This window comes from Halictus rubicundus, chromosome 9 (genome assembly GCF_050948215.1).
Source record: "Halictus rubicundus isolate RS-2024b chromosome 9, iyHalRubi1_principal, whole genome shotgun sequence".
Taxonomy (NCBI): domain Eukaryota; kingdom Metazoa; phylum Arthropoda; class Insecta; order Hymenoptera; family Halictidae; genus Halictus; species Halictus rubicundus.
Genome location: NC_135157.1, coordinates 14,934,508 through 14,951,005, shown reverse-complemented (window position 1 = coordinate 14,951,005; position 16,498 = coordinate 14,934,508). Strand labels below are relative to the sequence as shown.

The window sequence follows — 16,498 nt, the reverse complement described above, 5'->3', positions numbered from 1 at the left end:
AGGTCGGGACAAGTGTGCTCGATCCTCCGCCCAGTTATGCATTTTTTCCCGTGATCCACGTGGAATATATCAGTCCAGGGACACGTGGCAGGTGATCAAGTGATGTTGAATGGCCTAACTGTAACCGGCTTCTCGTTGCGGGACCTGATGAAGCGACTAATCAGAATGAATCCTCAAATCTGAATTTAGCAGCTCAAACTTTGAAAAATTTCAACAATCAACTTTACATAGAAGTAGCTTTTTAAAATCTTAAAAGAAGCTTTAATATAAAGATACTTCGTGCAAGGAATTATTAATGCCTTGCATGCATAATAAGAATTAACTATTTTTCTTTCTAACAATTATAATTAATTGAAAATAATTCAAAAGTATTTTTAAATTCTTTATAAATTTCTAATGTTTCGTATTTGATCCGCCCATTTTCGTCACAAATGCATAAAAGATCGGAACGAAAAATAGTAAAATTATTTAAAGAATTTGAATAGACTGTAGCATTTTCAGCTTCTAAATATTACGAAGAAATGTTTCATTCCTGCAGGTTGAAAATAATGCAATTTTTATTTTGACAAGAATCCGCCGTCTATTAACGACAAATTACAGGTCGCAGCGAGGGAAAGAGATCATAGTGGTTGAGAGTGATTCGCTCTGAAATTAGTTTCGTCCTGTGTGCAAATTAAACTCGTGCGACGCGTTAGAAACTTTTTCCATCGTGTTCCGTGGATCGGTGGGAAAAGTGATCGCGACCAAAGCTGACCAACGTCGCTCGGATAATTTATGGGAGCCGCGGAGACGCGCGGGGAACTCTAATAACACGGCCCGAGATGATGAACACGCTGCATCCGCGTTGCATTCAGTCGCGTGCACTCCGCAGCTGCTGCAGCTCGACGTGAAAGCTTGGCTTTTAATGAACCCCCCTTGGTAGCAATTCGATATTAGTTTACCGCTGTCCCGGTGACTCTGGTAACCCGAGATCCTGCTGTTAGATGTTTATAACATCAGAAAAAGCGAACCTTAATAAATAATAGTGAGGAACATCAATGTGTTTCTTGGAATTTAAAAATATCGGTGTGCGAGTTGTCCCCCAATTTCTAATTTTTAAATCAATTCCACTCTGGATGATCAGTACCGATAAAGGAACAACAATTCGAACCGAACGTTTTCCTCGATAGCCTAATCATTCTCGGAACGCCCACAAGTCGAAGCTCGCGCAAGCTGCAGAAGAATGGAGGCAGCGGAATTCATTACACCTTTCGAACGGCCACAATAACTGCGTGGCGCCTCATCAGCGAGCGAGCATCGATCGAGTCATAATCGGCCGATGCATGCGATGCAATCCGTTGCAGGCCGACTGCGCTCGGGCGTAGAAAGGCTCGGGAGGCTTGCGATCGCGAGAGAAAGGAAGGAATCAATGTCCTTGCGAAGCTGGATGTCAAAGCTGGTTCACGGAATCCGGGCCCGTAAAGAGAGGGACAACCTTTATTTTCGAGAGACCGACGCGTCGCGTCGCGTCGCGTCGCGTCGAGTCGACGACGCGGGCCGAATAAAAGCGAGCCGGTTCAGAGAAAATGCGAGCTCGCCGTGAACTTGGGCCACTCGGATCCTTATCTGACTGTGAGATACTTCTCCAGGAACGCTGGAAACTACTTGGCTGGACCTTCGAGCACATTCCTCCAAATGAGCTCCAATTTCAGCTTCATTCATTTACCATCTAATTTTCTATCTAGTGTTCTACTTAATCGTTCTACTTACTGCTTTTATTTCTTTTTTGGAAACAGGTCTTTCTCTTCAAAAATGCGTAGTCAAATTCCGAAGAGGTACTAGAACGTTGGAAGATTTTACGCAGGCATTTGACAAGATTGTCACTAATATTAACAATATAATATTATTAAATATTACCAATATTGGTGTCTAAAGTATAGCGGAGAGCTGCTCAACGTATCTATTAGCGGGAAAGGACTTCGTGCCCGCGGGGGCGTGGCCTCGGACCCGTAGGGGCGTGGCTTCGTACCCGCAGGGGCGTGGCTTTCAGCCCGCCATTCTGCACAAGCAGAAATTCTGCATTCTGCACAAGAAATGCGCTGCCCGTGCGAGCAGCTCTGGTACAGCGCCTCAATTCGGACACACTCAAGGCCGCGTACGGAGGAGTCCAGTGAACCGGGGGTTCGTTAGCTCTTCAGGGTAACGCGACGTCCGCGTAACGAATATGTAATGCTCGTGCATACGCACAATGGCATAGTTGCGATGAAAGCGGGCCGGTAATCCGGACGGAGCGTCGTCTCGTTAGCCGATTAAGGAGTGTCCGATCGGTAGAAAGAACGAAAAGAACGATCGGACGTGTCGCGGTGATGTCCTCTCGCGTTGTCACCGACACCCGCAGACGTTTCTCCGGAGAAATCGAGGCTCGGGTCTCGACAGCAACCTGCCAGCCGACGTTTGCTATGCGGGGTACGATTCTCGACGAAACAGGGTGCAAGAGTGTCTATCAAGGTCGCGAAGCACTGCGAACGGTGAATTTAAAACTAGCTGAAATTGGAATTAATCGAAAGACGGTGTAAGTGAATCTCGCCACGTCACGAGATCATCAAAAGTCATCCAGCTGGCGCCCGGCTCGTGTTCCTCGCTTTCTGATTGCTCGGGCCACTCCTCCGATTTCTGCGAGTCCAATTTCCGACCCAGGCCAGCTCGGAGCTTGTATTATTACGGGACGATGGTTCGAGGAAGTTATTAATTACACGACAGGCGTGCAAGATCGAAATGGACGGGACCGGTCGGCTCGCAACAGGAAGCAACGACCCGCGAAACTCGCGGCGCGGCGTCCACCGTCAAAAAGAGCAGAAAATCCAATGGCTGCCGCCGCAAACGTCTGCGTCTATCTGTTTGCCGGATCGTTTTGGTCGTTTCACGAAAGTGGTCGATTTCAGAGAACAGTGGCCGATTTAGCCGAACTCGAAAGTGTAGTAACCCAGTGGCACGAATATCGGAGCGATTTTCTCGCGAGCAAACACAGAGAATACAAGGCGACGCGACGCGACGCGACGCGACGGTAGTCGTCCATTGTATGCCAAATTCGAGGCTCTTTCCGACGTGGTTTGCGTCACTGTTGTAAATAAAACGGAGACGACAGCCTTGATCCACCGAATGACAATCCCCTTTTCGTCACCCACCCGGTCCCCCCCGCCCCTGAGGATTTCACGAGCCAGTTAACTCTTCGTTTTTGTTCGAGAACTGACGTTCGCGAAGTACCATTGAGAAAGGCAGCGAGAGATAATAATAAGCGTTTTACGCCGAACGTGAGTCGAATATCTTCGGGGCAGTGAACGGAGGAATGTGGACTATTTGCGTAAGTCGCTGTCTGCGAACGTGATTTATACATTTTTTTAGCAAATTGCGGAGCGCTCGATAAAAACTCGAGAAAATCGAATCTCCCTGTCACGTAAGCTAGCTCTGTAGCAAGAATTTACATAAAACGTATATCCCAGTTTTACACGTTGCCATTCGCATCTCTCGTACAGAAATGACATAATCTCTCGCCCAGATTTAAAAATAAGTTTTTATCTTTATATACTATGTGGCTGAATTGAATTTCTTGAATTTTATTACTTTTGGACTCCAGGGAGATAAACTAAATTGTTTTAATTTTCTCTGTGTCGTTTCCCAGCGATCGAATATAGAAATTTGACAAGGTATGGAAAATTCCAGTGCAACGATTCGAGGTGCTGGAGTTTTTTTTATCGAAATCGCTGACAGTGAACGTTAATTTCTCGGAGGTGCATGAAACCCAGTCTCGCACGAATGATAGTCTAGCGAACGGCTGGAGATAGCGTGCAAAAGTATGTCGATAAATTAAGGCCAATTATTGAACTCCGCGCTGAACCGAATCGATCGTTTTCATACTACTATTACACCAAACGACGGAAGATGAAAACAGATTCTAAGTGAAACCACCGTCGCTCATAACTTCACGGTTATTCACGTGCAAACGTGTACGAACTGAAAAATTTCTTAGCATTGAAAATTCGTATCAAAGCGTATTTACATCTGCTACCCGGATGCTTTTATATCATCGTAAACAATCCACGGTCCTAAAATTCGCATCACGTACCCCCGTTGCCAAATATAAAATCTCGTGTCGCTAAAACCAGCGGACAACCCAGCATAAATATTAAAATCGACACGGTATTCATAACGCAAAATTATGAACAAATGTTGCGTTAGGTCGTGACGTTCGTAGGTGAACAAATTAGCTGGATGTTGCTTGTGCAATCGGATTGTGGAGTGAATGAAAAGTCGAGGTTGCAAAATCAGTGATTAGAAAAATATAGTCGACATTGTGACACTGTTTCTTCTTCTGATTTTTACTGTTTCCAATTCCAATTAAATCTAAAATCAGAAGAATCTTGTATTTTATCAAATCCATACAAATTTTTCCAATTTATATACTACATGGAACAGCTTCAATATATCCGTTATTTGCAACAATATAAAAAAATGTTACATACAAATTCTGTATCGAATAGGACATAATATGATACAGTTGTTTTTCGCGTAGGTGGGAGCACGGAGATTTCGAGATCCTTTTACTGCGAGATACAAAGAAGATTCCAAGGCCCCGCGCTCGAGGGCACAAAGATGACGAAGATAAAGAGAATGTTGTAAATATTTTCCCGTGGAATATTGCAGTCGAGATTGTAGGTCTCGAAGAACTGTTTCTACGGAATTTTTCTGGCCAAGAAAAATGGCCGGCCGTTGCTCTAGAAACCCAAAGAACCTGGTAGGCGTCGATGACGAAGACCTCAGCTTAAAGTCACGTTCCCAGCGATGACATCTCGCCGAAAGATATTAAGGTACAGTTACGTTTTCCACTCATTCCTACGCGGCACAGGTACTCGCCGTGTAATGGCGCATAAGTCCCATTCATTTTTCATGTAGATCACGTACATAACTCGCGACAGGCGTCGGAGATTTTTCAAGCCAACCTATAGATTGGTCCCGGCGACCCGCAGTGTCCTAAAATGGCCACCCGAACCAGGAACCATTTAAAATTTTCATCATCTCCCTTTACAAAGTCCTCGGGCACTCCCTAATCCCTGAGAACAGCAACAGTTATTAATTAGACTGCTACCTGCTTGCGAGAATTGTTTAAACAATTTTTGTTAACGACTGGTCGATGTTTCTTCTTCCAGTAAAAGGTACCAATGAATTATTTTATTGGATAGTTCAGTGTAAATTATTTCGCGTGTCTCAGATTTTCTAAGAGAAGATGCACACTTTATTTTGCAACAGACCGATCGAACAAAATTTTATCGAACGTCTGAGCAGCTGTAGTTAATAATTTAGACGCGATTTTTATAATGCTCCGGTCTCGCAAGAGAAACAAAATGGTTCGCCACGGTTTGTTATTTTATTTCTATCTTATATTATCGATTCCGATCTCCGGCCATTTGCAGCTATTTAAATCCATTGTCTTACGATCGTCACTCGCGGATTCGAGGAAACCATCGATCCGATCGGAGCCATTACGATCGATCTATGGGGGACACGCTCGAGTATCTGCCTCGAAGATCTCGGACAATTTCGCCTCTCGATATTCCTTTTTTTTTCTTACGGACTTATTTATGTCGCTCCGGCTAATGTCAGCCATTTTGCCGATTCGCACGCGAGATTGCGAAGGCAGGGGGTAAGTAATGCGAGCACCTTGAACGATTAGTATCGCGACTCCCGTGGAAAGGTTGCAATTGATCGTGTCGCAACGTTGGGAAAGGAAAACTTGGAGAAACTGGCAATATTTATTGCGACAATCCGTTTGTTCCGAAAATTTAAAACAATTTATTTAACAAAACCGAAACTACAACATTTTCTCGGTCTACGCCTCTAACTTAATATTTTTTCAAATTGAGGTTCAAGCAAATATTCAGTTGATTCTTGTGGGAAAAGTTTAATGAGTTGAAATTGTTCTTGTTCGATAGAAAATTGGACGGCTCAGCTTATGCAATGTTTGAAGCGCATTATTATGGTAATTTAGGTGAAAAAAGGAGGGTTTTATTTCTCAGTGCGGCGATCAAAATCTGGATTACACTTACTATTATTACATCACTAAAGCGATTCTTGTTCGGCGCCTTACGCAACCGTTTCGTTAGCTTTCGTCTCGTATTTCTTTATTATGTTTGAACAAATATGGAAGTAATAGAGAACTTACGTAAACCGGACGGCTTTCAATTGTCTTCCACGTGCTCGTGTTTCCTTAAGGAATTCATTAATGCGGAGGTTTAACGCTTCGGGTGCGGGGTCGCTGCCACCCAAGCGTTGAAATCACCGAACCACTCGTGTAGCCTGTTCTATTATACCGTGGATAATTGTATTGTTACGGACATCAACGTCACTATTCAACGCTATTTCTTCTAATATTAACGCGGTAATATTAATTAACTGACAAAAAAAAAACCGCCTCAACTATTTAGGAACATTCCAAACGAAATGTTTGGCACGGTGGAATGCAGACGGTCGTGCATTAGTGTCGCCAAACATGGGAAAGCCTTAATTAAATCCACTCGATGCCGGCGATCAAATGCAAAGCAGGTCAATTTTTATGTGCATCTTGATTTTATGCATTTCAAATGTGCTGTAAACATCCTTAAAAAATTAAACACGTAGAAAGTTTAACGAGGCAGTCTTCAGTTTCAGTTTGATTTACTGGTCATAAACGTTAACTGTCTATTCATTAGCGTATGAATGTCTCAAAAAATTTATAGAGAGCACAAATTTCATTATAATTGATCCATTGGCATTGATGGCTAAGAAAGTAAAATTTATACCTTCAAACAGAGTACAACAATTTTCAAAATTGTACACAGCACGAAATCCTAGCCAAAACATACAGTGCTTTAATCCTTGACCAAACTAAAACATCAGCCAACTTTTCCTACATTACTGAAATATAAATTCATTTCATCAAATTTCCAAAATCCCAGTAAACTACCCTAAAATATATTCTCGGCTGTTCTCGCACCTTTCTCGATCCCCCGAGGATGCAAACGCGGACAAATGTCCTCGGACCAGTTAGGACTCGCATAAATCGGAAAAAGAAGATCGCAAGCCGAACAAGGAAGCGTCGCAGGCTCAGGAACGAGATTCCGCGAGTCGGCCAATCAAGAAGTGGCAGAACGAGAAGAATTATCCCATTAATGCGTGCCCGTGCACGTGCACACCGGCAAGAATGCGGGTTCACGCCCGTTTGCTCGCCGTTCACTTACGTTCACCGACGAGCAGCGTGAACAACGACACGCGTGGGCGTAACGCGAAAAATGAGACGCACCCGTACATCGACGGATATCTGGGTTAATCGATGGCCCGAAGTGGGACGAGACTACACCGACTGTTTGTTAAAACCCGAGACCATCGCCCTTCAATCGCCGGACGTACTTGAACCCGCCTGTCGTCCATCCTGATTTTCTTTTTCCCTTCTCTGAACGGTTCACCCAGGTGAGACGTTGCTTTCGATTCAATTAGCGCGGATTTTTGTGCTAACGTAAAATGCCCGAGTGGGAAATTAAATGGAATCTCCGTTGCTTTTGATGGAAAAATACTGAGACCTCCGATGAAAGAAATTTTACATTATTTTTCGTAAATAGTACTTATTTAGTATTCTCGGGATTTTTATCGAAAAATTAGCCGAATTTTTTAGAGGAATTGAGGCACTACCGTGACGATTACGCTGCAAACTTTAAGAAATTATGGAAAAACTGGAAACATTTCTGTTTCCGGAAATTTTTGTTTCGCGTAAATGTCCGTGGTCGTCGATCATTTTTTCGCATGATGAAGTAACGTCGGACGATTTGCGAGTCCGCAAGACGACCGACTGGTTTCCAGAGCCTGACCTAGACCACCGGTTTTATGGTATCGCAGTGAACGCCACGGAAACTGGAAATGTGTTAACGTCCAATTAGTAAGATGAAGATAACCGGGGGCAAGGAAACCCAGGATAGGCCAATATCGGTTTAATCCCCCTGTAATTGGTCGTGCACGGGGTATAAAATCGAGCAAAGTTAATTACGCCAGGTGTTCAGTACCAGTCCGACTCTCTGACAGAGTTAGTTTCCCGGCAATTGGGTTCTAACTTCTCCTGAATTAACATTAACGATCGTAAAGCTCGGCAAACTAGCATAATGATATTGTTAGTTTCAATATTGCCGGTTTCATTAATAGATTAATTACCGAGAGTACGGAGGAATTTCAATTCGACGCTTTAAAAGAATCTGGCTGGTTGAAATAAAAACCTTATTAATTGCTACAGTATAATTAATGAACCGCGGAAACTTTTGACACACTTGACAGAACATTAATTCACGAGAAGCGAAACTATTACAAGCAGAGATTAATGCAATTTTATCATTTTTATCCTCAAATAAATAAGTAAATAAAAAATTTCTTTTAACTATTTTGTAATTTAAAGCCATACACCCGTTTAGTTAAATTTTATCTGAATTTTTAGGCAGATCCCAATGTGGGGTTTTCTAGTTTGATGAAACAGTATACCATTTAGAAGTTAAGATCGCAGTATGACTCGATTTGTGAATCGATTTGCGAGTGAATTTGCGAGCGAGTATAGGCGCGAATAAAAAGAAAGTTCAGAGAAAGAAACGCGCGGTATCGGGTGTACCGCTTTCGGCTCGTTAGGCCGTTTTAATTGGCCGTGAAGCTAATCATCGGAACTATTAAGAGAAAATTTCCTGCGAGCCAGTTACGAGATAACAGGTCGCGGCGAAAAAGTGAAACGGCGATCAACCCAAATAGGGTATACGGCCAAGCAGGCCTATGAGCTATGAGAGAGGATCAGCCGCCGGGACAGAATCCGCGTGCAAGGTATTCCAAGGTCTTCAGTTTCTTACGTGCTCGCCTAAGCTCACCGTGACCCGTTACACTTATGCGACGAAGGCGTGGCGTTTTACGGTTTCTTCGGTGAAACACGGACGGCGATCGCGAAAGCTCCATTGCATAACGCGTTATTAACCGGGGAGGACGGGCGACGACAGATCATCCGCCATTTTCCATTTTCTTCATGAATTATTCCTCCTAATCTGCATTCATAGCGCGCGATCAAATCATTAGAGGCCACTGCCACGACTTGCTGTCAACTACACTGGCATGCTAAACTGAAAATATACTGTATCTTTAAACGTTGTTCTTTAGGTTAAACTTCACCTTGGCAACCCAGAAATTTTTAACTTTTTATTATATAATCCTGTACATCTTGACGAGAAAATGCTAAAAAACGAAGTTTCAAGGCGAGGAACCCTTTCATTAGGATTTGCAGCATGCAGGAGAAAAGAAGTAGTCGCTTTCATAATTTCACTTTTATACATTGATTTTCAATGCAACCATAAATCAATTTTATTAAGTCTCTTAACGGTATGTCATGCTGTACCAATCACCATTCATGTTCAATGTGTTAAAGTTTCTCGGAGAAAGGTTCGGATGGATATCCGAGGTGTACAAGCTTAATTGGATTGTAAATTGTCATCTTTCTTTAATGGGTTTATGCTCGGCAACTGGCATGAAAGAAATCTTAATAATAATCCACTTTGAGGCAGCTGACTGGCTGGGACACGCAGAGTGGATGTGTTGTGTCATCGAACATGACAGTCTCCGATAATTTCTTTAATTTTTCGGTGCACGCCAAAACAAATTAACCAACGCTGTCGCCACTCAACACCTCAAAATCAAGCATATAATTCCATGAAACTATAAATCTTCTTCAAACTACTTTCCTAATTAAAAACCAATTTTCTCGATTCATTGATAGGCACTTTCTGTACTTATTTTTGAAGCTGCTGCAATTTTTTCCCCGTGCAATTTTATCAATTTCTGAAGTTAAGCTTCAAAGGAGACGCTGAAAAGCAATTTCCGCAAAATTTCGAGAAGAAAGCGTTCGAGCACGGTATCGAATCGATCGCCAGATGTTCCCGGAGCTACAAGAGGGTATCTCGATCCCCCTCTGCACGGATCCGTCGAGTTTCATAGTGTAGCGAGGCGCGATTAGGCGATTAAGCCTTTTCACGCGACCAGCCGCCGACCGGCGTCGAGAAAGAGGGGTCGGACTAATAAAATTTAGGGTTGACGGACCCCCAATTTCGCGAGCGCAGCCTCTCGCTCATAGATAACGCGGCCAATTGAATCGACGCGATGATCGCCCAGTCGCCGACGACTAGGATGTTCTGCAATTTGAATAGTGAGAGGGCTCTATCGATCTTCGCAGTCGAACCGACTCGGTGGGGATCCGATGCGATTAGGAGACCGGCGGAATGCGATTATATGGCGAAAGAATTCTGCAATCGTTGTAGAAAGCGGTCCATTCTAACTGAAAAAGAATTTAGCAACCCAACATTCTCCGGTGACCATTTATAATTTTGTCTAACTCGGTTTAACATTTTCCAATTTTTTAGCACGACTGAGACTGGATTCGCGGTGGGCCAATCAACATTTTAATCGTTCGATTACCATGTATATCCCCGCCGCCCGTCCAGACGCGTATTTCCATATTTATTGTCGAATTAATTGCGCTGGCCGGCCACGTGTCTTAATTAAAATCGACCGCGGGGAATTTCGTGCCCGCTCCGAGGACACGGCGCGGAGAGTGCGATTCAAGTTTGAATTCGCCTGGGCCTCGAGCGCGGAGAATAATACGCTGCGGCTAACGAGCATAACCGCCTTGTGCCGATTCGCGATGTTGCAAGCGAGGGTTTTCGAAACGATTTCCCGATCGCGATTCGTGACACGCGTCCACCGGATATAGCGCCTCGCAACACCGTTCCGCGGCCGGTCCCTCTCTCCTGATATCGAGGAGCGATTCGAGATATCGTGGAAAGTCGACTCTATCCTGTGGCGATCGTCCAAGGATTCCATTCTTTATTTGAAGAAAATCATTCGCTGCTTCCGGTTCGGTACATTTAGGCCACGGTGTATATCTTTGATGCTGCAGGTTTGAGAATTGTAAAAATTTTTATTAGCTTGACTGAAAAGAGAAATTATTTAGAATTGTATATCCTCTCTGTGATCTTCAGATCGTAGATAGAGTGGGAAATTAAATTCTAATGAAATTTTAACCTATTTCAATTTGTATGAGAGAATAAATTTTATTTTTTAATTATGGAAGGATGTTTTCTAGAATATTTTTAGAATATAAAAGGTTCGCTTCGTTTCGACTTGCTTCCGATTTTGTAGAAATCGTCTTCACAAACATCTCAGGACGCAGCTTTTAGGTTAATTGCTTTATAATACGGTTTAATTGTAATCCGAAGATTGCCCAACAATAATTGTACAATTAAAGAGCGTACAATTATATTGTAAACGTTTCAGATAACCTGTTCCGTCCAAAGGATTTCCGGCGATCCTGCTTATCCTCGTCGAAATCATGCAGCTGTCTATAGATACATGTTCCTCCGGAGGATTTCACATTGACGATGATCTAGCTGCCAATTACTAGACTCTGACTCATTATAAAGCGTTCCGCGATTACGGAAGATATATTGCGGTTATGATGTTTTCTTGTACTATTATAAATCGTTTCACTTCGCTGTGTCATCCACTATTTCACTTCAGAGTTTCTATGCAACGCAGGAGATTTATGCTCGGACATTATACTGATCACTAAACTGCGAATTCCTTGCACTGTTGACAAAAAATATTATTTACAGCTTACTAAAATTCTATTTATAAATTCAGCTTCTAAACTATTCACAGACACAATTAATGTCTGCCTTGACTCCTGTTTCGTGCAATCGAAAAATTTGTAAGTGTGCAATTTTTTAAATTAATTCTTGTGACTAATCAAATAGGCAACCCAGAAGAATTGAGAATAAATTAAGGATTGAGACAACAAACTTTCAATTGTCGAAATTCAGAGGCAGTACCTGAAATTCTTGCGGCCCATTTTCTTTTCTACTCGAATGATCGTAATTCTGGTCGTACGCAGAAACGAAACCGATTTGCGTGTACGTAGAATTACCTGGAAGGATACAGGGTGGCCAAAAACCGAAGATTTCGACGGAAACGCGTAGGTTTCTCTAGACTCGAGAAAAACACCGTCCACTTTCACGATCGATTGCCACGGAATTCCGCACGGTTCGGTATTCGCGGGAATCGGCCGGTCACGCGGTCACCGTTTCGCCGCGGAATGCGGCTCGTTTTCGTCCGATGGAATTTCCTTTCGGCCAACCAAACCCAGAAGGCCATGATTTCACGTGAGCCCCATTAAAGTGTCCACTGCTGCGTCTATCTTATACCAGTGACACAATTCCTCACACAAATATAGAAATTACCCCTCAATTTTAAAAATTGGATATTACTCATCTAGCTGGGAACGTGGGACACGAAATAATTGCTGGCAATTATGCTACTTCCGACATCTAAAAATTCATATCGAATTAAAACCGATAAAAACTTTCTACCAAATTTTTTAAATATTTTTTTATGAGGGATTTATGTCCACATAAATTCAGTTTTCTCAATTTTTAAAAATAAAACTGTTACTCATTGTCCACAGTTAAGGAAATATCCAGAACTTATTGCTTTTCCAGAAGCGAAGAACGAGGATTAAACGAATCAATTTTTGGTAATATTTATGTACTGCGAAAAAATCGAGGAAATTGAATGTCCTTGCAATTTCATGAAATAAATTGATCTGATTTACGGGAATATTTTCGAACGTGTTCGAGACGGTGATCGTGGCATCGTCTTCGCCTCCTCGTTTTTTCATTCCGATCATGGACACATCGCGTCGCGTAATTAGGTTACGAGAACGCTGCCCACGAATCCCCACGACCACCTTGACGATTTCGTCGGCGTTTTCCGGTACGTGACACCGCTTTGTACTTTATGGGAGAGCTTACGATGCCGTTGATCGGCCGCCAGGTGGAATACCACCGGCAACGAGTGTCACTCAGCTCCGGCAATTAACGCTTCTTGTTCTCTTTCACCCGAAGAATTCTCGGAGAAATTCGAACTCGCGGAAAGCGAGAGCAGTAAACGCGGAATTGCGCGAATAAGGCGGTTTCTTCGGGTAAAAAGTGCATGGTTCGGTGGCCTGGTGGGCTGAGAAATGATCATTGTGCTGGTCGATTGCGTGGCGATCGATCGAACTCGTTCGAGTACAGTTGTTCGATCGTGAAGTCATTTTTCCTTTCCATTCACAAAATTCTTCTGCTGTTTCGACTTCTTCTACATATTGCATGTTCCCCTGTGAGTGAATAATTAATTCGTGAAATGCAATTAATTTGGTATCTTCCTAAAAAATATTTGCAAAAGTACAGATCCGATAGCTGAAAACAGTCTGAAATATACGAATTGCAACTGCACAGCAATCAATGTTTTTCGGTGATTAAAAACTGTCTGGGACCATCGGGTCAAATGCAAAGTGCACAGTAATCGATGCTTTCCTCAACCACTGCGAATATTGCACACGGTGAGGAAGCACATAGTGCATTCCGAAACATCAACTGTGCTAATTGATCTTGTCCGTCGAACGATTAAAAGATGTCTGTAGCATCAAGTTGAACGCAAAGTGCAAATAAAACCACGATAAAACAACGTTGGAAGAATGTCCATTCGAACAAACTTTTAAGCAGATGCATCCGGGCCAAGAGGGTGCATCGAATGATGCACGAAAGAGAGTAAAAAAAAAAAAAAGAAAGAAAAAGAGGATCGTCGCGCGTTTTGATCCACTCTGCCCGGCCGATTCCACCGGTACCTTTATCGTCGAATTAATTTACGATCGTTTCGATTGATACGCTCCTTAGCCGGACGTCACGCAATTAACTCGATGCACCAAATATCGGGTTGCCAGGACGCCGCAGCCTCCGACCGCTTAATAATAAATCGGCGATACGTTCCAGTTCCGTACGGCCCGACCCAAATGATCAGTTTTCTCGATTGACGTTGACAATTATGACAGCGTGTGTGGGTAGGAGCCACGGATGGGGGTCATTGGGCCGTCCGCGTATTCTGGATAATGATCCCGGTGCCCGCCGACCGCAAGAAACAAGGATAACCGATGCGGGTGCAGCGTGATGCATCGACGTCATCCTCGATGATGTCCTTGCGACCGTGATTTTCCGCGGAGAAATCGCTCCAATTCGTTTCCAACGATTACATGGACCCTCGATCATCCCCATTCGTCAATTCATAATTTACGTAATCACCAATTTAAAACGATGTTCACTTGTGTATATCTTCAACTAAGTGCATAGCCAACTCCATATCGCCCCCATTAGTTCCTAATTTAATTAATAACAATTTTAAAAAATGGTTTCTTGAACTAGACGCACGACCACCCCTGTATGCCGACTCTAAGAGCTCACAATTTTCTTAATAGTCACTCTAACTTACTATTTTGTGTCTTATCATCTACCAACTATCAACCAAAGAGTCCTATCAACTCCAGTCGAGAACATCCAATTATCTGTTCCCAGGAAGTTAGCGTTTCTCCGAGTGCCTACGATCTCCCTTTAATTGCACTTCGAAGTTCGCGTCTCTTATCGAGAAAATGGGAAAGCATAGGTCACGTTATCACTGGAAAACGACCGTGTCGCTGGACACAGGCTTGCACGATCGACAGATACCCACTTAGACACTGGTATCCACTTAGTCGAAGTCTCATCGAAGGGAACCGCTAATCGACTCCCCCGCAGATGGATCTCTAATTGCAAAAGTTTGCGAAATCGGTTCGCGTACTCGCGTCAATTGCCGTGATTCGATTTGCCGATTGCGGTAGACGCGATCCGAATTGCTGGGAGCGATTATGTTGGGTCACGGTAGTGAAATAGTCGCTGCGCCACTCGGAGGACTTTCTAATCTGTTTGAATTCGCGCGGGGTTCCTCGGTCGGTAGAGCAGCGAGCTGTTTACGGAAATCGACGATCGGCGGCGCCACGTGACTAGACAACGGGGATTACCCGTTTCTGCAGAGATCTAGCGCGAAATTTAATTCTACGATCACTATCGCAAACATTCCAGCAATTCTCAAAGACATCAATCTCGAAAATTAATTATCTCTTGTATTTACTACATTTCTGAGGCTACAATTGATTTCGCTGTAATTTGCGAGGAAATAGTATACGAGGTTAGAAGAAGCGATTGTACCGACGGATTTCTCGCCGGTAAAACAGTGCACTGATCCGTGGATCGTTAAACATTTTTTTCCGAAATTCAATTTTAATTTCCACAACGCAATGATGTTTGAGACAAACAGGAAACACAATCTCGAGGAGATTCAACTTCAAATTTAGATAGCAATCGCGCGGACAGTATGAAAGAAACTCGCCAGTCATCGTTAGACATTCAATTGTCAAGTCCGGCCGATCTAAATCGTTCTCTTCGACCAGATCCGATCAGACAACGTTTCTACTTATTTATATCCTTCGACATATTGTCCTGGTTTTTGTTTTTTGTTTTTTTTTTTTAAGTGTCTTTTCACCGAAAGAAGTTTGCGAAACTGTCGACGACCTTTGCGGGCATCTCAGCTTTGTCGGCCTTTTATTATCTTTCTGGAGCCGACTCTCCAACGAATTTCTTCCGTATCGAAGCGTGACGAACGACTCGATGAGACGTGAAAAAGTGAAACTCCCTGGTACATATGGGACCTGGGCCCTGCGAGCTGCTTTCGAGGCTCTATTAGAATGGGTTATGGTACTCACCATCGACGTGAAATAGAACTTCTCAAATTCCCTCTCGTTCAGACGCGCCGCTGTCAAATTCGTCGCGGAGTGCTGCGCGTGCTTCGACAGTATGTCCTCGCCCTTCTTGCACAGCCAGCCCAGCACCTGCAATTATAAACAAATGCACAATTATCATTCAGTACACTCTACTAGAGGATGATGAATTCAAGGATATCATTCTAATTTAATTTTGAATTTCGTGGGGTTCGGAAAATTCATCGAGAATTTTGTTCGAACAGGATTTTGCCAACAACGGCAGATGCACGACTGCGACAGCTGGTTGCACGTCTCGCACGGTCTCTAAAACCGATTATGCAAACACATCCGACACATCAGCATCGAATTTAGTTCTCTCCTCAGTGCACGGTACATTTAACACGATCGAATACACCGCGGTGACTTGCGCCATCGTTCCCGAGCCGCTCTGCATGGCAACGGTCGCTACCTTCCGAGATACACACGGTTGCAAAATGCGTGTAACGTGCCCGGACAGTGAGTAATTAACGTCCGCCCGGAATCGTTAAATAATTAAGAGTGGTCGCAGCTGTGGTCGCAGCGTGAGTCGGTTTTTTACGGCGGTGGAGAAATGTCCGAATTAATCCAGCCTCCATTTTACGGTCTCCTGGATCCGATAAATCAATACCAGTTTCTTTCACGACACCACGTGCGAGGTATTTCGAACGAATTGCCAAAAAGGAATCGCTCTAAAAATTCGGTCTTTTTCACTTTCCCAATACGTACCGTTTCCTTGATATTTCATTATCGAGAGACTTTTATTTTGTCAAATATTAT

General features: G+C 43.4%; 1 protein-coding gene and 1 long non-coding RNA gene across 7 annotated transcripts in view; one reads left to right on the top strand and one right to left on the bottom strand.

Moving 5' to 3' along the window:
- Positions 1-4,740, top strand: part of LOC143357065 (uncharacterized) — a 43,793-nt gene extending 39,053 nt beyond the window's left edge. Inside the window, exon 3 of the long non-coding RNA XR_013082756.1 lies at positions 4,550-4,740. This is a non-coding gene — a long non-coding RNA (uncharacterized LOC143357065). The remainder of the gene's footprint in view (positions 1-4,549) is intronic.
- The window catches only part of LOC143357013 (uncharacterized), a 410,515-nt gene that overhangs the window by 52,971 nt on the left and 341,046 nt on the right, over positions 1-16,498 (bottom strand). For all 6 annotated transcript variants that reach the window (XR_013082750.1, XM_076793133.1, XM_076793135.1 and 3 more), the window contains one exon: positions 15,686-15,811. Coding sequence is in view for 5 of the 6 variants with exons in the window: in XM_076793133.1 (XP_076649248.1) it covers positions 15,686-15,811 (126 nt within the window). In the remaining variant the exon portion in view is untranslated. The remainder of the gene's footprint in view (positions 1-15,685; positions 15,812-16,498) is intronic.